This window comes from Pseudophryne corroboree, chromosome 2, assembly GCF_028390025.1.
Source record: "Pseudophryne corroboree isolate aPseCor3 chromosome 2, aPseCor3.hap2, whole genome shotgun sequence".
Taxonomy (NCBI): domain Eukaryota; kingdom Metazoa; phylum Chordata; class Amphibia; order Anura; family Myobatrachidae; genus Pseudophryne; species Pseudophryne corroboree.
Window position 1 is genome coordinate 310,727,801 of NC_086445.1, and position 27,994 is coordinate 310,755,794.

The 27,994-nt window shown below is 42.4% G+C and overlaps 1 protein-coding gene and 1 long non-coding RNA gene across 8 annotated transcripts in view; one reads left to right on the top strand and one right to left on the bottom strand.

The window, feature by feature from the left end:
* Positions 1 to 4,037, bottom strand: part of DACH1 (dachshund family transcription factor 1) — a 516,624-nt gene extending 512,587 nt beyond the window's left edge. For all 7 annotated transcript variants that reach the window (XM_063952924.1, XM_063952923.1, XM_063952921.1 and 4 more), the window contains exon 1: positions 2,696 to 4,037. In XM_063952924.1, coding sequence (XP_063808994.1) covers positions 2,696 to 3,447 — 752 coding nt within the window. In that variant the 5' untranslated portion in view covers positions 3,448 to 4,037. The remainder of the gene's footprint in view (positions 1 to 2,695) is intronic.
* Positions 4,038 to 4,045: 8 nt separating this feature from the next.
* LOC135017183 (uncharacterized) lies at positions 4,046 to 27,371 on the top strand. The gene is made up of 3 exons (XR_010215049.1): positions 4,046 to 4,214; positions 5,845 to 5,906; positions 26,708 to 27,371. It is a non-coding gene; the product is annotated as an uncharacterized LOC135017183 (long non-coding RNA).
* Positions 27,372 to 27,994: the final 623 nt, after the last annotated feature.

A 27,994-nucleotide genomic window follows, 5' to 3' on the forward strand; every position in this document is an offset into this window, starting at 1 on the left:
CCGATATCCCATTTGCTTATTAGAGAGCTTGATTGACCTTTCTGTACACTTAAATTTCATGTGTACTGTAATCTTGCAAGATAATAAAACCTTCAAAGGGTCAGCGAATTTATGGTTTGTATCCAGCACTGTGGCTACTAGTGAAAGCTATCCCCCTGGGAAAAGATAACTCTCTAGTGTCCCACTAGGTCACTTGCTCTTTTCTTCATATCCAAACATCTAAATCCCTTGAGAATTCCACTAGCTGTCACATGTTGATACCACGACCAATAATCACACCTATACGACACACTGGATGCCACATGCCATAAATTAAACTTCAGCAGGAAGTCCCCTTCCCCCTGGAGTATAGTTTATTTTGTTTGTTTACAGAAATAATCTTCTGGTTGCCTGTCTAATGTTTCAAGATGACTTTTAGCACTGATTTTTAATCAGCTTCCCTCCAGACACCTCTTTCAATTCCCCTGCTCCGTTTAACAATCTGCCTTAATGCCTTCTATTTGTTTCTCTACACTAAACTTTCCAAACGTTTCCAGAGGGGATCAAACAGGAGTATACCACATTCCACTCATGTTTCATTCTTAAAAACATATGTACATTTTTTTTCATCTAAATATATTTTATTTGGGTGTAGTAACAGAAAAGAACATCAGACTCTAATTGAGAGTTCAGTTGACCAGATTTTATAGCCAGATTAGAGTTGTTGCCACAGTAGCACAATATAAACACAAGTATCATCAGGTAAAGAGTAAAGCTGAGTTTGAAGTATCATGAGTCAAATAACTCCCTGAATCACACAGACACGCATGCACATACAAAATACAGACAAACACACAATGCACAGACACAATATACACACGTTACTCACATACACACACATACACACACACAATACAGTACCACACAGACGTATACACACAAAACCACACAGACAATAACACGGTATAGACACACACACCATATAGAGACACACACTCACATGAATAACAGATAATAAAACACATATCCCCTGAATGGCTAAGTGCCCCATGCAAGAAACTTTAACAAAAACTATCCTTAACATATTAGAAGGACCTTTCTGTTAGACCCTGTGAGACTCAGCTATTGGGTATCCCAGGACTAGGAACTGCTGCCTGTACACCTAACTGAGAATCATGTAAGTAACACCTGCTGGATGTCTCTGAACCATTACAGCAAGTTTTTCGCATTAAGCCGTATACACTGGTACTGTAAAAGTTAAGATGTCTCTTATGAGATATACACTAAACAGAGTTGCCTTAGAAATGTATTATCCATTACAAATATGAAGAATACTATAATATATTTACCATATACATTAATTGTTTGATTTCCTGTTAAGAGAGTTCACATGTGAGCATTAAACCCTGCATAGTTACTGACATATATGGAGCATGGATTATAGTCCTTATATCACAGTTACCTGTTTGTTAATATTCAACCACTGTGTTATGAGTAATAGTTACACATGCTGGCCAGCCACTGTCCTTTAGGTAATAGCTGCATATGCTATGGGTAATAGTTACACATGCTGACCCAGCCACTGTCCTATGGGTAACAGTTACACATGTTGGGCCAGTCCGGTCTTTTGGGTAATGGTTACACATGCCAGGCCAGCCACTGTCCTATGGGTAATAGCTACACACACTGGGCAGACTGCTATGGGTAATAGTTACACATGCTACACCGGCCACTGTGCTATGGGTAACAAATACACATGCTCACACAGCTGCTGTCCTGTGGGTAATGGTTACACATGCCAGGTCAGCACATAATAATTACACATCCTGGGCCAGCTACTGTACTATGGGGGTAATAACAGTCAATGTGCTATGGGTAATAGTTACACATGCTGACCCTGCCAATGTGCTATGGGTAACAAATACACATGCTCACACAATCACTGTTTTATGGGTAATGGTTACACATGCCAGGCCAGCACACTGTCCTGTGGGTAACATTACACATGCTGGGCCAGCCACTGTACTATGGGGGTAATAACTGCCAATGTGCTATGGGTAATAATGACACATGCTGGGCCAGCCACTGTACTATGGGGGTAATAACTAATAACAGCCAATGTGCTATGGGTAATAGTTACACATGCTGATCCAGCCACTGTCCAATGGGTTACAGTTATACATGCTGGGTCACTGTCTTATACGTAATAGCTACACATGTTGGGCCGACTGCTATGGGTAATAGCTACGTATGCTGGGCCGACTGATATCGGTAATAGTTACACATGCTACACCTGCCACTGTGCTATGGGTAATGGTTATACATGCTCTCCCAGCCATTGCCCTATGGGTAAAAGTTACACATGCCAGGCCAACCACTGTCCTATGGGTAAAACAGACAATTTGCTATGGGTAATAGTTACAGTTGCTGACCCAGCCACTGTCCTATGGTTAAAAACAGACAATGTGCTATGGGTAATAGTTATACATGCTGACCCAGCCAATGTGCTATGGGTAACAGTTACACATGCTGGGCCAACCACTATGCTATGGGTGATAGCAGTCACTGTGCATTGGGTAATAAACATATGCTGAGCCAGACACTGTGCTATGGGTAATAATAACTACACATAATAAGTACATGCTGAGTAACTTTTGGCTTAGGTACTGTATGAAGTTGTACAGAAGCTACAGAGAGATACCTATTCCTCACCCACCTGGCATTGGTGCAGTCGTTGTACAAGGTTTCAAAATCCTTTCTGGAAATGAGTTTGCAGCGGTTGACCCCTGGCTGGATGGCCCCCAATCCTCTCAAGATCCGGACCTGCTCCACATTGCACACTACTGGGGTGATCTCCAGCCTCTTCAGCTTGGTGTAGACAGTGTGCAGCCCCCCAACTAAATGCTTCAGGAATAGGTCAAACGCCTGGGGCAAACAGATGAGCTCGCAGCCCTCCACTGTGAATGAGGCCACCTTGGCACCTCTCAGGTCCACCATCCTGCACTCATTGTTCTGAGGGATGTTCTCCACAGGGGATGGGGTGGAGTAGACAGGTTTCCCTGGCAGGTTTGTGCTGGGAACACTGTTGCTGCTGCAGGTAGAGGTGGATGTGGTGCTGCTGGAGGTGGTTGGAGTGTTAGGGATAAGGTTGTGATGGTGGCTGAGGCTGCTGCTAGTGGCCAGGCTGGGGCTGTTGCTGCTGCTGTTGCCGGCACCAACTGCTGTCCCTGGGTTGCCGCTGTTGGAGATGCTGATGTTGGTGGCAGCCGGGCTGCTGATGCTGGATGTCACCGTGGTGGCTGCAATTGGCTCCGGCCGGTACAGGCTTGGTCCGGAGGAAGAAGGGGCGACAGAGGGAACAGGGGAAGAAGAGGACGAGTTGGTGGACGAGGAGGGAGCAGACGTGGGGATCACTGCCTGAGGGCTCACCAGCTGAGTCGGTGGGATCAGTGCAGCCGGCACGGCCATGGTCACATACGACTTCCTCCCAGAGTAATAGGAATGAATGCTGCAACGCTGGGAAAAGTTGCAGAAGAAGAAGAAGAAAGCTACATATACATAGGTGAGTGGAACAAAAGCTCTCCTGCTGCCAAAGTGGTTATCTTGGGAGAGGACTTAACCCCTGTGTCCCCGCAGGATAGGACCGGAGCAGGGGGCACTCTCTCGCACGGGCTGAGCCTAGCACAGAGTTGGCAGAGGAGGGTGAGGAGGAGGAGGCGGCTGGCAGGAGCCGGGCTCTCTCTGGCAGCACATGGAGCAGAGATGGAGCTGCAGGAGTGACAGAGAGAATGAGAGGTGCTGCTGGCTGCTGCCGCTCTGTGCTGGACGGGTTGTTGTTGTCACACGGTGCGGAGGGAGGGGGGAGGAGCTCCGGCAACTTGCAGCTCTGCTCGCAGCTGCAGCCCCCCTGGACGATGATGGTGGGAGCACTGGGAGCAGCAGTCACAGACACTACAGTCCTGCCAGTCACTGGTGATGTGCCCCTGCCAGGCTGCCAGCATGCTGACCCATTGCTGACAGCTCACTAGCTCCCTCCCTGCGTGCTGCCAGCCTGGGAAACTTTATCCGCCTGACACTGCCCCATTCACTCTTTGCACTTGAAGCAGCAACACTGGGCAGCTGAATGCATGCCAGCCCCCCACCCCCTCACCGTCACCTAACATCATGCCCTGGGCTGCTGCTGCTAAATGCAGCTTCATCCTGGAGCTTACAAGTGGAAGATTCCCCTTCATCAGGTAATAACAGTTATTTACAGCTATTACATATCGGGGCACTCTCCAAAAAGCAACCTACAGTGCATATACACACGTGTTTCCCTTCTGTACTATTTGTTTCATTGAAGTGGTTACAATGATACCGTATTGTAGTATTGCAATAAATAATTCTGGATTATCTATCTATCTATCTATCTATCTATCTATCTATCTATCTATCTATCTATCTACAGTATAGACATGTAGGAATGTGAAGTCTGAGATATATTCAGAGCTATCAGATGTTGCTGAAAAGTATAGTTCTCTAGATCAGACTTATAATAAATGAATCTCCATCTGTTGAACTACAAGTCCCAAAATGCCCACAGCACCACAGGTTGATTCCTGCTGCCTTAAATCAATAAAACCCTGCTAATATAAATTATGGCAATCCAAAATGAAATAACACCTTAATTAATGGTTTGTCATGATATTGTTTCATGGAGGCGTAATAATAACAGCTATGAAATTATTAGTCTGTAATACCTGGAGTGTATTATATATATATATATATATATATATATATATATATATATATATATATACATATATATACACACACACACACACACACACACACACACACACACACACACACACACACTATAATGCAGTTAAAAGACATGGAGGCAAACACAAAAAAGTGGAGAGTGGATGTCAAAACCCATTATCTCTGTCCATATGTAAATAACTATGCCATGGGTAATCTTTCAGAGCAGTACAACATGTCTGTATTGATTCATTCATTTCTCACAGCATTTTGGCAGCATCTGATTTCATTATCCTAGATCATTGATTGTTATCTCAAAAACAATAGCAGTACAATAAAAAATAATATTTATGTAAGGTACTCTTATTTTCATAGAACCTACATTTAGATTATCTATATCACTTTATCACACTCAATACATATAGCCTCAGGACCCAGAATAGTCTTACTAAAAAAGTTGTTTACAGAGCAGATGAGCATGTTGTTTTAAAAAGTGTGCTTATACTTACATGTTTTAAACTGAGTTTACAGTAGTTTTCTGTATTTTGTCAACTTTATGGGAGATCTCTAACTTTTTCCATGTAATTTCAACCTGTTATGTAAATCATATCAATCATTACATTACTCTATTCAACTATTGCCCTAATAGGCTAAAGTGCAGTGCATGAAATAGTTATTTGCCATTTTAAACCTCACTGTGTGCTATTGTTGAATGTTTTCCACAAACACACTTTTTATGCATGCAGGATATACTGTAGAAGAAACATTAGGGCAGATGTAGTAAGCCTGGAGAAGTGATCAAAAAAGTGATCAGTGCGCAAGGAGATCATGCACCAGCCAGTCAGCTCCTGTCATTTTTTCAAATCCGTAATGATTGGCTGGTGCGTTATCACCTTGCACTTATCACTGCTTTATAACTTCTTTATCCCTTTTCCAGGTTAATACATCTGCTACCTGTTGTTTTGGTCACTTGTGCAGATTTTTTTATTTTATTTTTTTTCTAACACATTTTCCTTCACACTGTAATATTTTATGGCCTTATTTTATGGCCATGTTATTTTTTTGCAACACTTCTATTAATTTATGCTTATTTTAGTCAAGCCATTTACTATGATTTCCCAGGTGAAATGATCCATTCAGGGGGTGGTGCTTCCTTCATAATTTTGGATTGCGTTTGAAGAATGGTATGTATGATGACATATGAGTCATGTAACCACATTATGATAAAGAGATGCCAGCCATTTTGAAATGTGGTCATATTACATTTGTATTCAGCATCATAAAACTGGAATGCAGTGTGAACCTTATATCATGGATGAAGACAGCTAGTGTTTTTCTCATTATAGCTATGGCAGACATTTCCCACACCAAATCAAAATAATTTCCTCTTAAAATAATTTACAAAACTTTCAGAAACATTCAGAAATGTATTCCCAGATCAAGGAATTCCCTTTTAAATGCATAAATATTCCTTCTCATACCATTGTTATTTCCCAAGAGCATCATCATTCACTGAATACGTGGAAACCACCAACTAAGGCAGTTGTTATTTAGGTACTAAAAAAACTTTTTAAGAATAAAGATTTAATTGGATAATTCTGCCATGGGTATAATTCTTCTAAAGACCAGAATATTGCCAGTGAATATATACAAGTGACGTGTTCTGCTTTCTGCAGTGAATTATAGACTTGCTGTAATTTGCTGTTTGTTTTCTTGTTGTTTTTTAAATTTACTACTAGACAGCCCAGTATTTTTTTGGGGGTATGTCTCAATTTCTAGTAAAACCATTTTTCTCTCAAATTTATTGTAGCTGTGGCTGCAAATTGTAACCATTTGAGTTTCCTGCTTGTGTCAAGAGATGACTTATTGTGCTGAAATCAATAAGGCTGTTTAAAATTCAAAGACTTGCAAATTGTTCTGTTTGTCCTTTGATAAAGCCTGCCCTGATTAAAATGCGACCAAGAAAGCGTAATTGCTGAACTAATTAAGAAACCTTTAATTTCCTCTCTGTATTTATTTGAAGCAACCATGTTTAAATATTCGGATCATGGAAACTGGTATAACTGTAATAAACTCTATGTGATAAAAAGGATAGAGAACATGCCATATACAATGGATGGAAATGCACCACCTTGTGTACACACACCATTTATTTTTCATAGATGAGAAATTGCTATGACTAGATTAAAGACACTTTATTTCCGTACAGATTACAGACATGATATAACTATTAAATGTGCTTTATGTGGCAAAGGAGTTTTTTTTTCTCTAAATGATGCAAGCTCAATATCGTGAAACAACATCTACAGTTAGACTGATATAACAATGCTCTGTGATATATAAATGACTATTAAACCAAAACTATTTAATCTTAAATCACCTTTCATAGGTTGATTACAGTTTCAGATACACAAATACATGTACTGAGTAAGTAAAGATAAGCTTTGCAGTACTAACGCTAGGAAAGTGTATATGTAATCTAGTGTGGCCACCTGCATACAAATCAAAGTGCAATTAATAGTAGTAAAGTTCAATATTTTATTGTTGGTGTGACATTAATAATTATATAATGTACCAGTGGAACCTTGCCTCTTTGACAACTGTTGATCCAACCCCCTCTTGTAAGAGTCATGTAAGTGACTGTGTAATTTAGCACGGCATTAAATAACCTAACCCTGCAAATAGAGTCTTTATTCATGCTACACTAGTTGCATGGGAGTACATATAATTTAGGTTGACCTGGCTTATACTCTATAATCATACATGTTAGATAACGTAATGAGAAAAATAAATGGTACAAAATGTTTCCCATGAGTACAGTGATCCAGTTCTGTAACAATAACAATCATTTGAGATTATACTCCCATGGTGATTGAGTTGTATTTTCTGGTTAATTGATTAAGGATTACATGAAGTCACTGGTCACTTTCATTGTTAACGTATGGGAAAACACTGGCTTCTGGCCATTTAATGTTAAATATTGCTAGGTCTTCATTGTACAGTTTTCTCCCAGCAGGTGGCTGCGCTAAAGGCTTAAAGCAGAGAGGACATATAAAAGTGTCTACTTCAGTATGCTGCATAAAACATCAGTTGTATTGCTTCTGCTGCTGGCAGTACTAATCACACTCAGTCCTACCACAAGTAAAATTGTGCTAAACACACACCTAATAACAATCTTCTATCCCAAAATGATTCCTTATAGGTGGTTAATGGGTTAAAATGAAATGTTAAATGCCCTGTTTGTCTGAAGATAATCCACATAATGTATACACACATTTGCCAAACCATAAACTGTGCTAAACACACAGAAATTGTAACAAACTCCTGTTCATAAACTGCATTATCTTTATTAATGATGGCAAACACTATGCTATTATTTAATTGTACTTTGCCATCATTGCTTGTTTCCAGTACAACGTGTCTTAATTCATCTATCAACAGGTAATAAAAGTTGCTCAAGCAGATATTTGTATCCATTAAGCAGAAAGAGCAATAAGCCAGCTGATCAATAATTTATACAAAGAGTACCAACTGCAGATATAATAACTGCGCTGTTTGCAAAGCAATCTCTCGCTCTCCAGGCTTAACAGTAAACGCAAACTAGCAACGCTGTTAATTTCCAACTCCTGCAGATAAGAATACAAACAAATGACATAAAAATGCAGTTTCCTTTACAGTTAGAGTGCCTTGGTGGGATAAAATAAAATGTAATTACGCTGCAATTTCATCCATTTTGTAAATGCTTTCTTCAAAGCTTTGCTTATTCATTTAGTATGTTTTGATTAGTACAGTTGTTGGATTGCTACATGTAGCATTGCCATGTTTAGATACTTTTTTGAGAAGCTATAAAAAAAACAAGCAAACAAACAAACAGATGTTACTACACATGGAGTTTAATAGCAGGGCATTTTCGAAAGATATTTTGGATTAATAAAAAACAACACTTGGACATACTGCATTATTTTTAACATCTGTTTGTGATTTCTTTTTAAGTTTATGCTAATAAATTCAAATATTTATACTGGGAGAACAAAGGCTTGAAGAATAGTGGCACATGGCGCAATACATTAAAATAACAAACCATCAGCAAGTCTATAAAGGATAGATAAAACAATTTTGTTAAGGTGGAGAACCAGCATTTTGCATTTGTAGTCTAAAATAAATGTGAGAAATGCCCACAGACAGCTTTAATGAATTGTCCAGGTCATGAAGAACCCTTCTCCTTGTGTTAACAGGAGGAGAATGCTAATAGGTGCAGGGGTTTATGTAAATAAATGTTCTTTTATCGACTGCACTGCCTTGTCGTATCTGTTGGTCTATTCTGAGCAAGTCATCACTGAAAGCTTGAAAAGAAACAACTCTGTATTATATCACTAAAGCAGTCATACCATGATATGGCATCACTCTTCACCAACATTCACTATTATTAATATGGAAGTAACCATTTGGGTAGTAAAGCAAATACACTTGCTTTGTAAGCATGTGTAAGAAACAAATTGAAATCCACTGGGTTTGATATATAGAGAAATATTGAATCTTGACTGTCCATTAGTCTTGTGCCTTTACATATCCTGGGAAAAGCAGTTGGAATGTGAAAGCTTCGGTATTTAACTTGCAAACTGGTATGTGACCAAATGTTCCCTGAAACAAATAAGTAATGTATTCAGGAAAAGTGATATCCCTCCTTAATTCAAACAAGCAAGTATGCAAAGGGATATCAGACTTTTTGTTTTGCCTGGATTAACAGAGATATTATTAGTGCTCAATGTTTCAGGAAATATATGATTTTGTTCTGTTTTATGTACAGGCAAATATATTGTGAATCTGCTTCCAATTAAAGTTTGTTTTCAAGTTTTGAGCTTATTTTATGAAATAACCAAATATTTGATTCATACGTTACCTTAAAGTTTTAACCAAAGCAAAACTATTATTTTACTATTCAGTTCAAGGACAAATTAATATAATCATATCCAGGGCTTAAAGTGGTCCTGGAGAGGTGGGGGAACTCACCTCCCCCACAACCCCTCCTGCTTAGTGCGCACCGAAGGCGCGTGCACCACAGAAAGGGGTGTGGCCTCACAAGGAAGGGACGTGGCCACACAAAAGTACCCCAATTCAAAATAATGTCTCACAGTTGCACAATTTTATTCACATTGCTCGTCCCACATACTAGTGCCCTTTACACACACAATGCCCACAATATCAGAGCCACTTACACACAACCGCTGGCAAGTTTCCCCCCACACAGAACATTCCCTTCACTTTTTAGAAACAGGAGCCTCATGCGATAAGTGTAGCAATAATGTGTCTAATAATTAGATATATTTTGCATAAGTGCATATCCTATATGTTTTAGGACACTGCAGCTTCCATGGGCCTGTGTGTAATGAGGTGGGAGGTGGCAGCTGGCTCTCTCTGATGCCACTGAAGTACGTACTCAGATAGGGAGGCTTGAGAGCAGGCCAACCAGCTCTCTCCCTTCTCTGCTCACTTTAACCACTTCTGCCAGACCCTGTAGCTCCATCTCTTTCCCGAAGGTGGAAAAGAATTTCTCCCCTCCTGGAGTCACCATGGGAGTTTTGAACAACTCAGTGCCCAGACAGTCACTAGTATCACTGTAGCGGAATTTTGTTGCCAAGAGGAGAAATGTGGAAGTCAGCCATGCAGGGTGACCATGAGAGGCTCCCACTGAATGCAGCATCCACCCATGCGCTGTCAGCCTGCACCCACCAGATAACACAGCTATCTGCCCCAATCCCACACGACTGTGCAGTGTCTACGAACAGCCGAGCAGAGCTCTAGTCATTGCTGCGGGCATACAGAGCCCGGAGTCACTTGGCAACCTATTGGCAAAATGAAGGGACCTGAATGAGGGGTAGGAAATTGACAGCAGCATGGAGGTTGTGTGCTTGTCGCATGGTAACAGACACAGATGCGGGGTACCTGAAGGCAGGGACACCTGAAGGTTGCTGCGTTAAACCACCATCTGGCTGCTGGGTCACTAGCCGCAATTTGCTCACAGCTGGCGCCACAAAAATGCCGCCGCTGTCTCTCCATTGCCGGTCCATGAGCTGTCCGGAGTCAAATCCTCACCCCTGTCATTGCTGCTCCTCAGTCCAGCAGCACCCTCCTCAATGTGGCTGTGTGCTTCAGTGGCTGTGGGCTGGAGCATCAGGTCCCGGCTGTGGTGTAAAACTAGCAGCGGCCACCAGACAGTCCTGGCTCACGGACCGGCTGCTATTGAAGAGGAGCGAGGCCGCACTTTGAATCTGGCGCCAATTGTGGCGCCATTCACTGCTCCCGGACTGCCAGCTAATGAGAAGCTGCCACTTGGCAGCTTTTTATTGGCTGGTGGTCCGCGAGCCGTGATTGGCTCACGCCAGATTTAAAAAAAGCCGCCCCTTTTTTGATTGGTGCTGCAGCAGGAACCTGATGCTGTGGCCGGGCGGATGCAATTAGAGGTGACGGAATGCAGTTCCACCCCACTTTAACCACTGATCATATCTATAAGTGTAAAGAATAGCTCCTAGCAATTAATGTTAACAGAGATACCAATAGTTACTGCTATTTTGCAGTCCTGCAATTTTATGTTAAAACACGTAAAAATTATTGATATAAAGAGGAATGGGGACTGCTGAAACGGGATGTAGTCAGGATCCTGGCGGTCAGAAAACCGATGCCGGGATCCCGACCACCAGAATGCCGGCAGCGCTGCCACAACTATTCCCACTCCTGGGGGGTCCACGACACCCATGGAGTGAGAATAGAACCTGTGGCGAGCGCAGCAAACCACTGAGCCCCCAGTGTGGTGAGCGCAGTGAGCCCACAAGGGGCATTGTTGCACTCGCCCCCCGTGCTGGCATTTTGGCGGTCGGGATCCCGGCGTCGGTATTCTACCCAACCCACTGAAACAACATGTATTGTTTTGTAATGTAGGCCTACCAAAGAACACGCACAGATACAACATTATTTTGTAGACATTCTTTTTTTAATACCCTTGCTAACATACAATGTGCCCATTGGAGTTTGCTGAATTCGCTATATCTGTTCAATCAGCATCTGTTGTGTATTATGTGATATGGCTTGTTATTCTGCTGGTAGCAATTAGAAGATGGGTAGATTGTGGCCATAAAAGGAGGTACATGGTCAGCAACCAGTATTCATATAGACGATAGCATGTAAATGGTGTTTATTTGGGTTTAAGGGTCCTTATGTGTGCCAAAAAAAACATTCCCCACAGCATTACAGAACCACCATCACCAGCCTCATCCATTGACACAAGGTATGGGGGATCCAAGCATTCATGTTGTTTATGGCGAATTCTGACAATACCATATGCGTGTAGATTAGGCAATGTTTCTTCTGATCTTCAGCTACCCAGTTTTGGTGAGAAAGTGACCTCTGTTGTCTCATGTTCCTTAGCTTACAGGAGAGAAATCTGGTGTGGTGTGTTGCTGTAGCCCTTTCACATCAAGGTTCAATGTGCTCCGTTCAGAGATACTCTATTGAATACTACTGTTGTAATGCATGGTTATTTGAGTGCTGCTATTCCCTGCCTGAACCAGTCTGTCCATTCTTCTCTGATACAGAACTAGCACTCACTGGATGTTTTTTGTTTTGCACATCACTTTCAACAAACTCTAGAAACTTTGATGCATGAAAATTCCTTGAGATCAGCCATTTCTGAGATACTCAAACCATCCTATTTTTTTGCCATTCTGATGTTTGGGCTGAATAACAACTGAACCGCTCTACCATGTATGTCTGCATGTTGTTACACATTGAGTTGCCTCCACAAAACAAGCACATGTACCTAATAAAGTGACTATTGAGCATATACTGTAAAGTACAGTATATATATATATATATATATATATACATACATACATACAATCACACAATCGCTGACCATTTCTTTTGCTGTTGTGGCACTGCAAAAGAATTATAGAAGGAATTAAATTACCCAGAGGCATTACAATATTTATCACTGTTGGCAGCAGTGGTGTATTTGAGTTTTGGATGCGAGAGTCACATGATCGCTCTGCATATTACAATTGGATAGCCTCTTGGGTACAGCTTTTTGTTGCTGAGATGCATGCAATTGGGGTGAGTTCCTTCTTTAGTTAGAAGAGCAGCGAGTGGTTTTTAAATATAAGTTATTTTATGTATGGTGCTTCAAATTATTGAGAAACGTCTCATCTGAAAAGTGCAAACTCCCAAACAATCCAGGATGACAGTTCCCATGTTCTTTTATATATATATATATATATATATATTAAGAGCTATACCCAGAGCTGTGACAAACTGCAATCCATATTATTGTGGAACCAATTGGTACAGAACCAAAATTATGTACATAACATTGTTTATTCTTCTCAGAAGAATAACCTAGCAGTCCTTTGTCACACAGGATTCCTGTATGATAGCACCCTCTGTAGGTGGAAACATCTAAACAGTCCAACTGTATTTTATTACAGTTCTAGGTATATTTACTTTTGCTTTAGGCAGCTCTGTTAACACATTTGTTTCCAGATCCACTCAAATTTGACAGCTGAACTCAATTTGATTTTGTGTTTATGATTTTTGCAGGAGAACGCAAATCACAAATGGAAAAGATACAGTAGTTCTGATTAAAATATGTGTCTACTGATCACAACACTAAACAATAGAATTACTTAAAGGACAATGCTGAATAAATACAAATCATTATTTAATGTAGAATCACATTGTGGTTTCGAATATTTATAATTTGTTGTATACTGTAAAAAGAATTGCCTTGTTTTGGTTTTGGATTCGGTTCCGCGGCTGTCTTTTGGATTCGGACTCGTTTTGGCAAAACCTCCCTGAAATTTTTTTGTCGGATTCGGGTGTGTTTTGGATTCGGGTGGGTTTTTTTTCAAAACCCCCTCAAAAACAGCTTAAATCATAGAATTTGGGGGTATTTTTGATCCTATAGTATTATTAACCTCAATAACCATAATTTCCACTCATTTCCAGTCTATTCTGAACACCTCACAATACTATTTTTAGTCCTAAAATTTGCACCGAGGTCGCTGGATGACTAAGCTAAGCGACCCAAGAGGGCGGCACAAACACCTGGTCCATCTAGGAGTGGCACTGCCGTGTCAGACAGGATGGCACTTAAAAAAATTGGCCCCAAACAGCACATGATGCAAAGAAAAGAGAAAAAGAGGTGCACTGTGGTCGCTGGACGGATAAGCTAAGCGACACAAACACCTCAATATCACAGAAATTATTTGTTTCAATCAATGGTATTATTGGTCCAAATCAGTGGAAGAAAATGACAAAATCACAGGAATTATTCGTTCTAATCAATGGTAATATTGGTCCAAATCACTGGAAGAAAATTACAAAATCACTGGAATCATTTGTCAAGATCACTGTAATTAATAATTACTTATAAATCACTGATATTAATTGGTAAAATCTCGCTATCGCCTGCCTAGTGAAGTGGAATCTAGATGGGATTTTGTACCGGGGACACAATAACTTCATCAATTGTCTAAATCCCAATGCACTAATGGCGGAAAACGGGCGCACGTCTAACAGCGCACTGATTATACTGAGAACTGATTATACTGATCAATCACTGATTATACTGAGCACTGATTTTACTGAGCACTGATGATACTACGGAGAACTGACACTGAGCAGCGAGAACAGCACTGGACTATTGTACTGTAGTATACTGGTCACCACAATGCTGCACTGTACTATTATATATACTGGTCACAACAATGCAGCGCAGATATGGATACTTGCAGTGACACTGAGCTGCAAGATACAGCAATTGCCTACTGTATTGTACAGCTATATACTGTTGGTCACCAAAATTCTGCACTGTACTTCTATATAAACTGCTCACAACAATGCAGTACAGATATGGATACTTGCAGTGACACGGAGCTGAAAGATACAGCAATGGCTTACTGTGCTGTACAGCTATATACTGTTGGTCACCAAAATGCTGCACTGTACTACTATATATACTGCTCACAACAATGCAGCACAGATATGGATACTTGCAGTGACACATAGCTGCAAGATACAGCAATGGCCTACTGTACTGTACAGCTATATACTGTTGGTCACCAAAATGCTGCACTGTACTACTATATATACAGCTCACAACAATGCAGCACATATATGGATGGATACTTGCAGTGACACGGAGCTGCAAGATACAGCAATGGCCTACTGTACTGTACAACTATATACTGTTGGTCACCAAAATGCTGCACTGTACTACTATATACTGCTCACAACAATGCAGCACAGATATGGATACTTGCAGTGACATGGAGCTGCAAGATACAGCAATGGCCTACTGTACTGTACAGCTATATACTATTGGTGTCCAAAATGCTGCACTGTACTACTATATATACTGCTCACAACAATGCAGCGCAGATATGGATACTTGCAGTGACACGGAGCTGCAAGATACAGCAATGGCCTATTGTACTGTACAGCTATATATTGTTGGTCACCAAAATGCTGCACTGTACTACTATATATACTGCTCACAACAATGCAGCACAGATATGGATACTTGCAGTGACACGGAGCTGCAAGATACAGCAATGGCCTACTGTACTGGTCACACAACAATGCAACAGATATTGAGCACTGATCAGGATACTGTCTAGAACTGAGTCTGACACGGAGCTGCAAGATACAGCAATAGCCTACTGTACTGTACTAATATAATATACTGGTGGTCCCCACAATGCAGCACACTGAGCACAGATATTTGCAGCACACTGAGCACAGATATGGAGCTTTTCAGGGAGAGAACGTAGCCACGTCCTCTCCGTTCAATCTCCAATGCACGAGTGAAAATGGCGGCGACGCGCGGCTCTTTATATGAAATAAGAATCTCGCGAGAATCCGACAGCGGGATGATGACGTTCGGCCTAGTTCGGGTTAATCGAGCAACGTGGGAAGATCCGAGGCTGCCTCGGACCCCCTGTAAAATACGTAAAGTTCGGGGGGGTTCAGATCTCGGAGAACCGAACCCGCTCATCTCTAATTTTATCTATTTTATAAATAACATATTTTGCATTGTAATATTTTAAAGTAAAAGTGCCATATGCTGCAAATTATTTTGTGTTACAAAACATCTTATAAATGAAACTGAGATATGCTGTTTGTCTATTTAACATTTTACCATTTAGCACTTGTGTTGTGAAAGCATTAAGTTTCTGCTGGTGAAAATTGCAAATTCATTTGCCTATTACACACATTGTACTTCGAGCTCAGATCAATTTTGTGGCACACAAAAAACATTAAAACTACACAAGCAAATTATGGATTAAATTTAAATTCAAGTTGCAGACCTGTCTAAAGTAAAAAGGGTCAAAAATATCAACCTGGCTATGGCAATAAGACAGAAAATGTTGTGGTGGAAGAAGAAATGTGAGGGAAGGAGCTTGAACTTGCTGCCTGGCATACTTATTACTGCTTTTCACCAAGGCGAATAAACGGACCTCTAAAAAAGGAAGATTGGGAGCTTGCAACACTGGAGACATCACTAGAACCATACTGGGATAAAGATTCTGCCCTGGACATCACTGGATCGCCAAGCAGTCAGGTTAGGATGTATTTTGGCATTGGAAAGCATGAATCTGGGATGATTTCTGGGCCTTTTTATAAAAGGCCACGGTGGCAAGGCAATCAAAACTTACTATTTTGAATCTGGTATTGCCAGTGAGCGATTCGTGGCTTGCTACATCATATGCCGCAATCTCTCTCAAAGCAGAGCAGCTTCAGTTGGCAGTGGAGTGAGAACAGTGAAGACCTCCTAAAGAAGACTGTGCCAAAGAGGAGACGAGGTATTGCTGGCACAAAATCAAGAAAATGCTGGACTGTGCCAGACAGAAGCAAAAAGAAACTGTTGTAACAACAGGAGGAGATTCCCTTGGAGCAAGTGGAGATACCACTGGCCAGAATAAACAGATGAGAGAAGCACAGAATGTGAAGTTGCCTTCTACCAGCAGAAATCTTTTGCAAGAGCTGACACTTTGCAGTTTGCTGCAGCAGTGAAGACACTGGGATCAAAAGAGGAAGGCCCAGGAATTGGTATTAGGTTAGTCCTTCAGCACATCATTTATAAGATAGATAGATCTCACAAAAACCTTAGAAACATGTCCCAGGTCACTAAAAACATCTTGGTATCCTCACACTTTGGCCACTAGGGCAAGTTGTGTAATCTGGGTGCTAGAGCCATGATCATTTTTGAAGTTATAGGTTTTAGGTCTACACATAAAAGTAAAGCCCCATTCTTTTGAGCATTATGCATAATGGCAACCTGGTAGAGGTCCTAAACCTTCATCGAGTATTCTTGAAGTAGGCTCACAATCCCAGCGTTGGAATCCTGTCTACCTGCATCCCGAAGGAGGGTTTGCCGGGGCTGCGGACAGGTAAGCCACATTTAGGCTGTGGGGGGAGGGAGAGGGTTAAGCTCCAGGAGAGGGAGGGTTAGGGTTAGACTAAAGGGAAGGAGGGGTTAGGATTAGGAACCCCCAGGGAGGGTTAGGGTTAGTCTGAGGGGGAGGGAGGGTTAGGTTTAGGCTGCAGGAAGGGGGGGGGGGGGTTAGGTTTAGGCACCACGGGAGAGTTAGGTTTAGGCTGTTGGTATTCTTACTATTAAGATGCCGCGGTTGGTCTTCTGACCACCAGTATATCATACCCAACCCCTGCAGTCCAGCGCCATCTCTCCACATGCTTCCATACAGTGAATGGCTGTCAGCACTCTGATTGGTGGATAGCTCCAGCCATCCAAAAATAAGCATGCTGCCAGCCATTGACTGTTTGACTGCAGGCTGGAAGTCAGGTAAAGAATGCTGCATGGATGCTCTGATTGTGTGCAATTCACAATCAGAGCAGCCGGGGAGCATTCTCTTCCTGTCTAAGAAGAAGCTGATACCACCGGCCATGCCTGCCCATGCTTGAAGGCTCCTAACATCATGGGACACTGGGCAGCTGACCAATGTACCCAATCATTAAGATGGCCCTGAGTAGGCCCATTGCTCCACATCTACTGATTTAAGTCCCAGAATGTTAGGATAACTGGCCACTTTTCTCCACTACCACCAAGTTTTTATATTTGTACAGTAGGTCTTAGTCCTGCTGTACACAAAGGTCCACTTATGCTAGGAGGCACAATAGGCACAGTAGGATGTTCATAGATGCACTTCAGTGAAATGCACTGAGTTCAGTGGGTGGGGAGCCAGATTACCCCCTATATAAAATACTGGAACATGTTGAGTTAAGTTGAAATTGATTGTTTTTTTTACAACATGTTCACACTGAATCTGTTTTACAGACACTCATTTAACACAACAGGGGGTATATTTACTAAAGGGCAAGAGTGTTGGCAGTACCATTCAGTGGTTTAGACAATGACATTCAAACTGTGGGTGATGCACGGAAATTTGCTAATTTCAAAACCATTGTTGCTCCCTAACATAGGAATAAAATATTATTCCATCCATAGGAGAATACTTAATGTTATTTACCTCATTAAACAATTCATAATGGTTACACTATTTATAAGTAAGAACAAAGTATAGGGGGGAAGTTTGCGTGCTGTAATACATATGCGCCTGAAAAGTCATGATGCATTTTCCACTGTTATTGGAGGTAATTATGACTGGATCGCTGCAGCGCCAATGATTGCAGTCTGAATCCCTTTTGTGGAGTTGCATGCGCACTGCGCGCGCGCACCCCGGGAGCCCAGTGAGATGCTAAAGGCATCTCAGGGCTGCGATAGCCTCTGTCTGATTGACAGGCAGAGGTGGTCCGGACCAATGCGGGGGTAGGCCTTGGCGGCTGCATGACGTCACATGCAGCCACTGCAACCCAGGACGCAGTGGGTAACTGCCTGCCAGTGCAACTAGGCTGCGCAGGCAGGGAGCTACTCGCCGGGTGCAAAAGCATCGCCGCCGGGGGGATGGGGAAGCAGAGCCAGACATGCGGGGCGGACTAGCCCTGTGCTGGGCGTCCCCCCGTATGTCTACGATCAAATCTGAATCTCCCCCCTTGCACAGTATGGAACATACAGTATATACATTTTAGGCATTTCTATTGCAACCAGTTTTGTATTGTGAGGCTGTAGATATATAAAATGTACACATACATATATTATTGTATGGGTATATGACTTTAATTCATCTGACATGCTTTCAGCAGGGTGTTATCTAAAGAATAAACTTATGATGGATCCTCCATAAATACATCACACTACATCGGTAGGATGTAATGCCACCAGAGTCCAGCAGCTGTTCAGGATGCCGGCCGCACTTAGAGACTTTTTTTAAAGAGGCAATGACTTACAAGGTATGGTTTGGCCTTTATTGCCCCTTTAACAAAATGTCCGAGTTCGGCCGGCATCCCGCACAGCCGCCGGACTCGTGCGGCATTACATCTCGCCACTGGTCTTCTTTCTATAACTGGTGCCCAAGCTATCACTTGTGCCGGGAGTCTTAAGACACTGTAATAGTGGTCCCTGAAACATACACCATCCAAACCATGAAAGTATTAATACAAGGAGAGAAAGAGAGGGAACACAAACAATGTGTACTAAACAGGAGGGCCTGCATAATAACCAGGAAAAACTAAAATCAGACTATGTCCTCGTACATCTAGCCTCAATACACCATGCAGCGGGAGATCCTTGTGAGAGTGAGTTGACAGGTCCTGTGCAACACAGCTAACATTACAGTCTTTTTTTTTGTCACAGGTGCTTCTTAGACACAACACAATGCATGTAGGATGCACCAAGAGACTTTGCTGATTAATTTGATATGCAACACTTGTATATCTGTGTGCGACTGAGTCTGTATATGAAGCACACAGAAACTTGACATAGAAATATGCCGCAGCCACTGTATCGTAGCACTTCATATGAGGATTCAGAGATTTAGTCGCACATAGATATATGTGTTGCATATAAAACTAATCAGCACAGTCACCTGGTGTGTCCATTTCGCATTGTGTTGCAACAAAGACACATTTCAGCAAAAAGATGCCCGTTGCAAGCACATTCTCAGGGGACCTGGCGTGCCAAGATGGACTGTTTGGCACAAGCAAAGATGTATGAAGACACATCCGTAATCTGCGTATGCCTAGCAGCCGCTGCACTAAATGTATCCAGACATTATACAATTGTTGGGACGAATTGCTAACAATCGGGTGATCAGCCTGTTTTAATGCATAGTGTGTAGACATTAGCGTTTTGACCAAACACGGATAAACCGGTCTAAAAATGGTCAGAAACACTCTGCTGCGATTATCTGATTAGTCATCCTTGTCATAAGATATTGGCCAAAAGGTCCCGATATCGTGTCATATGTGGGCATTCTTGATAATCTGCCCATATTTCCTATGGTTTGTCCTGATTTCCTCATCCTGTTTGTGAGTGATCATATGCAAATTCAGTGTGGTATGACAGAAAATTGGTAATTTGTAAAAACAAAAAACAAACATTTGATTAGTGTGTGCTGCCAATATCAGACCCTTCCAGAGACAGAAAACTGGTGCAGATTGTTTGTTCGACCAAAAATTGTAGTCTGTAGCTAGCTTTACACTGCAATTTCTATTACCAGAAGCTGAAATGAGAGTAATATACCCCAATATGAGACAAAGGGGTCTATTTACTAAGCCTTGGATGGAGATAAAGTCGTTGGAGATAAAGTACCAGCCAATCGGCTCCTGTCCTTTTTCAAACACAGCCTGTGGCATAGCAGTTAGGAGCTGATTGGCTGGTACTTTATCTCCAGCGACTTTATCTCCATTCAAGGCTTAGTAAATAGACCACAAAGTTTGTAATAAAACCTGATACATAAAGTATGGATACATTCTTTTAATTTGCTGTTTTGTAAATATTGCTTCTTTGTTCCAAAAAAAAAAACATGTTAGAAAGGTCTGATTTTTGTAACAGATCAAATTGTGTTTTTTTTCACATCTGTTATGCATTACAAATAATTAAACACATTTCAGTTTTTTCCTAGAATTAAATCTTCAAAAAGTTTTTGTTCAGTAAATGATATCTAACAAACAACTTTTGACGTTTGAAGACTGTTTCACTTTCTTCTAATTAATATCAATCATCCCCAGTGTTTTCTATCATGTTCAGTGGATAACAACAATGTGACATATACCAAGGTAAACAAAAGAAAGGGGCCTTAATTATAAGTATAAATTGAAGACAGCTCCGTAGGAGGTTTGTTTATAAGTAAAATTCAATAATAAATTGGAAATTGTGCACTCAAACTTTACCAATGAAAGCAAAAATATTCTTTTCTTAACAAATGAAAAATAAGCACTATGCCGGCAGAAAAAGTTTCAGATAATCAGCAAGCTGAATATTTATCACTGAAAAGAATAATAACAAGAAATAATCTAACAATTAAATTAATGCATTTTATTTATACAATCACTAAAATAAAAATTAGATATGGAAAGAACATGGGCCCTCATTCCGAGTTGTTCGCTCGCTAGCTGCTTTTAGCAGCATTGCACACGCTAGGCCGCCGCCCTCTGGGAGTGTATCTTAGCTTAGCAGAATATCGAACGAAAGATTAGCAAAACTGCTACTAAATAATTTGCTGCAGTTCCTGAGTAGTTTCAGACCTACTCCTAGACTGCGATCACCTCAGTCCGTTTAGTTCCTGGTTTGACATCACAAACACGCCCTGCGTTCGGCCAACCTCTCCCCCGTTTCTCCAGACACTCCCGCGTTTTCCCTGACACGCCTGCGTTTTTTAGCACACTCCCGGAAAACGCTCAGTTACCACCCAGAAATGCCCATTTCCTGTCAATCACTCACCGATCAGCTGTGCGACTGAAAAGCGCCGCACGAACAACAGCAAAACTGCTAAGTTTTTAGTTAAATAACTAAGCGCATTCGCTCTGCGTACCATGCGCATGCGCATTTAGCAACAAATTGCAGCATAGCGAAAATCGTCAACGAGCGAACAACTCGGAATGACCACCATAGTCAATTCACTGTTGGGGGTATATTTACTAATATTCGTATCTCCGCCGATTTCAACCGAGATCAATCTCGGCTGACATCGGCAGTGTGAGATTGCAACTTTTTGAGAAAAAAAAACATACGGTAATTTACTAAACTACTGTGTTTTTTCAATTCGAGTTCACCAATGTTGATGCCATTTGTATTGCCAGCAGTGTTTTACGGGAGAGAATAGTAAAAAAAACTGCCGGATTTAACACAATGAAACCTTTCCGGATCAGTGAGATCCGTGCAGGGCTGACTTATGTACAGTATAGAAATACTGTAGTTAAAAGTTAAAAAAAAAATATGTGTGGTCCCCCCTCCTAAGCATAACCAGCCTCGGGCTATTTGAGCCAGTCCTGGTTGTTAAAATACCAGGAAAAAATGTAGTAGGTTCCCCCATTTAGACAACAGGGCTCTTAGGCCAGTCCTGGTTCCAAAAATGCTGGGGACAAAAGATGTAGGGGTCCCCATATTTTAAAAACCATCGCCGGGCTCCACTAGCCAGGGAGGGGATGCCGCAGCCGGGGGATACTTTTATATAGGTCCCTGCGCCAAAGCATCACTCCCCCAACTAGTTAACCCTGAACGGTGTTCCCTGGGGGAGTGGGGATCCCTTAAATCAAGGGGTCCTCCCACTCCAGACACTTAAGGGCCAGGGGTGAAGCCCGAGGCTGTCCCCCCATCTCTGGGTGGTGGAAGGGGGGCTGATAGCTAAAACTGTGTAAAAAGAAAGAACATTGTCTTTTGATGTGGAACTACAAGTCCCAGCAAGCCTCTCCCGCTTCCTGGTACTTGGAGAACCACAAGTACCTGTATGTGGGGAATTAACAGGCCCGCTGGTACCTGTACTTCCACAGCAAAAGAAATACCCCCCAAAAAAACACAAAACACACCGTGAAAGTACAAGTTTATTTGCACATACATGCACACTTACACACATACTTACCTAGTGTCCCACGGAGCCCATCGGTCCCTTTGTCAAGTAGAATCCTTTTGTGTACCTGTATAAAAAAAAACAAAATACTCACCTGTTATCCAGTGAAGATCGATCGTCTTCTGTTCATGTTGGCATTCTCAGGGTTAAAAAAAAAAAACGAAAAACCAATCCGCACCACTAAAGGAGTTCCATGTTTACACATGGAACCCCTTTTCCCAAATGCCGGAATCCTCGGTGACTCATGTCACTAGAGGGCCTGGCAGCCAATCAGGGAGCGCCACGTTATAGCACTCTCCTGATTGGCTGTTTACTACTGGCTTGTCAATCAGGCGGAGCACACTGGCTATAATGGAGGATCGCTGTCCTCTATTATAGTCAATGGTGGGAAAATTGCGGTCTGCAAATAACCACGAGGTTAATTGAGGTCCCCCGGCATTTGGGGAAAGGAGTTCCATGTGTAGAAATGGAACCCCTTTAGTAGCGTGGTCTATTTGAAAGTTCAATTTTTGTACGAATTCTATTCTTTCCCGGCAGTGTTTAGCTATTGTTGGCAGTGATTGAGAATACAAATTCTTAGTAAATTACTGTGTTGTATAAAATAACAGCCGTGTTTGACCAATGGTCTATTGATTTGTATTTTTTTACGAATAGCCCCAACACTGCCGAGATTTGTGTTTAGTAAATTCCCGAGATGACACCTAAAAAAAAAAAAAAACTCGAATGGATACGAGAGCTTAGTAAATTTCCCTATTGGTGTCATGTTTGCCTCAATCAACAAAAATGCCAAATGCATATAAAGATACATGTGGAAATGCATTTGTTATGCGGCATACCATTGCTTGATATGATGCAGGGCCGGCTCCAGGCATGTTCCAATAGAGCCGCCGCACAGGGCGCCACCCTTAAAGGGCACTGCACGCTTACACCGCCATATCCTGCCTGGAGCCACAGCAGCATCTGTCCCTGCCTGCCTCCCTAGCGCTAGCAGCAGCGACTGTGTGTGACGATGATGGAGGGGGAATGCTGTGGGCAGGACAAAGCTAAACTACTCTGTGTGCGCTGTGCGGCACCGGCATCTGATGTCAGATGCTGACGCCACACAGTGCGCACAGAGTAGCTTCAGCACAGCCACTGGTCCACTGAAATGATAGGACTCAGGAGTCATGACATGCGGGGGCATGTATATCTGGCACTCTGGGGGTAAGTTTATCTGGCACTCTGGGGGCAAGTGTATCTGGCACTCTGGGGGCAAGTGTATCTGGCACTCTGGGGCACATGTGTATCTGGCACTGTGGGGGCACATATGTATCTGGCACTGTGGGGGCACATGTGTATCTGGCACTGTGGGGGCATATTACAGTATGTGTATCTGGCACTATGGGGGCATATTACAGTATGCGGCACTGTGGGGGCATATGTGTATCTGGCACTGTGTGGGCATATAATGTGTATCTGGCACTGTGGGGGCATATAATGTGTATCTGGCACTGTGGGGGCATATAATGTGTATCTGGCACTGCATTACTGGGGGCATATGTGTATCGGGTACTTCATTACTGGGGGTATATGTGTATCAGGCACTGCACTACTGGGAGCATATGTGTATCTAGCACTGTGGGGCATATAATGTGTATCGGACTGTGGGGGCATATAATGTGTATCTGGAACTTTTGAGGCATATAATGTGTATCTGGCACTGTGGGGCATATGTGTATCTGGCACTGCACTGCTGGGGGAATATAATGTGTATCTGGCACTGTGGGGGCATATAATGTGTATCTGTTACTAGGGGCATAGAATGTGTATCTGGCACTGCACTACTGGGGGTATATGTGTATCTGGCACTGCTGGGGGCATATGTGTATCTGGCACTGCTGGGGGCATATAATGTGTATCTGGCACTTAGGGGCATATAATGTGTATCTGGCACTGTGGGGGCATATAATTTGTATCTGGTACTGTGGGGGCATATAATGTCAGATGCTGACGCCACACAGTGCACACAGAGTAGCTTCAGCACAGCTACTGGTCCACTGAAATGATAGGACTCAGGAGTCATGACATGCGGGGGCATGTGTATCTGGCACTCTGGGGGCAAGTGTATCTGGCACTCTGGGGGCAAGTGTATCTGGCACTCTGGGGGCAAGTGTATCTGGAACTCTGGGGCACATGTGTATCTGGCACTGTGGGGGCACATATGTATCTGGCACTGTGGGGGCACATGTGTATCTGGCACTGTGGGGGCATATTACAATATGTGTATCGGCACTATGGGGGCATATTACAGTATGCGGCACTGTGGGGGCATATGTGTATCTGGCACTGTGGGGGCATATAATGTGTATCTGGCACTGTGGGGGCATATAATGTGTATCTGGCACTGTGGGGGCATATAATGTGTATCTGGCACTGCATTACTGGGGGCATATGTGTATTGGGTACTTCATTACTGGGGGCATATGTGTATCAGGCACTGCACTACTGGGAGCATATGTGTATCTGGCACTGTGGGGCATATAATGTGTATCTGGGACTGGGGGCATATAATGTGTATCTGGAACTTTTGAGGCATATAATGTGTATCTGGCACTGTGGGGCATATGTGTATCTGGCACTGCACTGCTGGGGGAATATAATGTGTATCTGGCACTGTGGGGGCATATAATGTGTATCTGGCACTAGGGGCATAGAATGTGTATCTGGCACTGCACTACTGGGGGTGTACATATGTGTATCTGGCACTGCTGGGGGCATATGTGTATCTGGCACTGCTGGGGGCATATAATATGTATCTGGCACTGTGGGGGGCATATAATGTGTATCTGGCACTGTGGGGGCATATAATTTGTATCTGGCACTGTGGGGGCATATAATGTGTCTGGCACTGTGGGGGCATATAATGTATATCTGGCACTGCACTACTGGAGGTATATGTATATCTGGCACTGTGGGGGCATATGTGTATCTGGCACTGCTGGGGTCATATAATGTGTATCTGGCACTGTGGGGGCATATAATGTGTATCTGGCACTGTGGGGCCATATAAATTGTATCTGGAACTGTTGAGGCATATAATGTGTATCTGGAACTGTTGAGGCATATAATGTGTATCTGGACCTGTTGAGGCATACAATGTGTATCTGGAACTGTTGAGGCATATAATGTGCTTCTGGCACTGTGGGGGCATATAATGTGTATCTGGCACTGTGGGGGCATATAAAGTGTATATGGAACTGTTGAGACATATAATGTGTATCTGGCATTGTGAGGGCATATAATTTGTATCTGGCACTGCACTGCTGGGGACATATGTGTATCTGGCACTGGTGGGAGCTTATAATGTGTATCTGGCACTACTGGGGGTGTACATATGTGTATTTGGCACTACTGGGGGTGTATGTGTATCTGGCACTGCACACTATACTGGAGACATGTGTAAAGTACACTACTGTGGGCATTATGTGTAAGGCTGCTAATTGTGTGTGCGAGTCCACGTCTACTTTTCCAGGACTGTGTGCGCCTTTGGCGCGCACATGGGGGGGCACTTTGACATTTTCTCGCTCAGGGTGCTAGTAGGCCTGGAGCCGGCCCTGATATGATGGGATGAGTCTGGGAAATGCAACCCATTATGAAAGGTGGAAAAAATCTTTATGAAAATCCAAGTATTATCTTCTTTTCTTCCAAACCAAAATTCAAGACCAATCCCTTTTTAACTAAAAAATAAAACAAAAATAAAACAATAGTATGCCATGAACTGCTGCTCTTAGTGCCCTGCCATAAAATGAGATGTCCAACGGATACAAACATGCCTTAGCTGTTTAGCCCATCAAACGTTTTTTCCCCCAGCCATTATGTAAGTAAAATGTTTTAATTTTTTCCCTTCATGACCATCTTTTGCTTTTTTTTTCCCCCAGTGTACATGGTATGACTATTAAATAATGAGTCTAATGCTATAACTTATGTTTAATTATATTAAGCACATTTTAACTCTGTTCCTCTTCTAGGTACTCTCCTTCTGCATCCACAAACCAGTGCATTCTTATTTATCAGTGATCAAAGGTGAGCTGCAGCTCATTATCTGTCAGCTGTCTCAAAAGCTCCACCATTTTCTTCTTTACCTCAACAATTGATGCAAAATGGTTTCCCTTGAGTACAGATTTGACTTTAGGGAAAAGAAAGAAGTCACATAGTGCTAGGACTGGTGAGTATGGAGGGTGTTCTAGCACTGCAACCTGTTTCTCAGCCAAAAACTGCTTCACAGAGAGAGTATTGTGTGGGCTGGTGTGTTGACCTGATGGACGCTCAAACTATTTTTCCACAACTCTGGGCTCTTCTGATTCCTTCATGCAAAGTTTGTGGAACATTTTTGTAGTAATGTTGATTCACGGTTGTGCCTTCTGGTTTCGAGTCTTCCAAAATAACACCCATGATATCAAAGAAAGCAATTCCATTCATTCGGATTTGCTTTGACGTGCTTTCTTCATTCTTGGAGATGATGATATTTTCTAGTGCATGGACTGGCGTTTTACCTCAGGGTCATACTGGAAGATCCATGTTTCATCACAGGTAACAGCTGTATCTGAAAAATGTGAATCCAATTGAATTTGTTCCAAAATTAATGTAAAACTTTCCAATTGATTTTTTTTCTTCTTGGTAGTGAGAAGCATTGGAACTAGAGATGTGCACCGGAAATTTTTCGGGTTTTGTGTTTTGGTTTTGGATTCGGTTCCGCGGCCGTGTTTTAGATTCGGACGCGTTTTGCCAAAACCTCCCTGAAATTTTTTTGTCGGATTCGGGTGTGTTTTGGATTCGGGTGTTCTTTTTACAAAAAACCCTCAAAAACAGCTTAAATCATAGAATTTGGGGGTCATTTTGATCCCATAGTATTATTAACCTCAATAACCATAATTTACACTCATTTTCAGTCTATTCTGAACACCTCACACCTCACAATATTATTTTTAGTCCTAAAATTTGCACCGAGGTCGCTGGATGGCTAAGCTAAGCGACACAAGTGGCCGACACAAACACCTGGCCCATCTAGGAGTGGCACTGCAGTGTCAGGCAGGATGGCACTTCCAAAAAATAGTCCCCAAACAGCACATGATGCAAAGAAAAAAAGAGGCGCACCAAGGTCGCTGTGTGACTAAGCTAAGCGACACAAGTGGCCGACACAAACACCTGGCCCAGGAGTGGCACTGCAGTGTCAGACAGGATGGCACTTCAAAAAAATTGTCCCCAAACAGCACATGATGCAAAGAAAAAAAGAGGCGCACCAAGGTCGCTGTGTG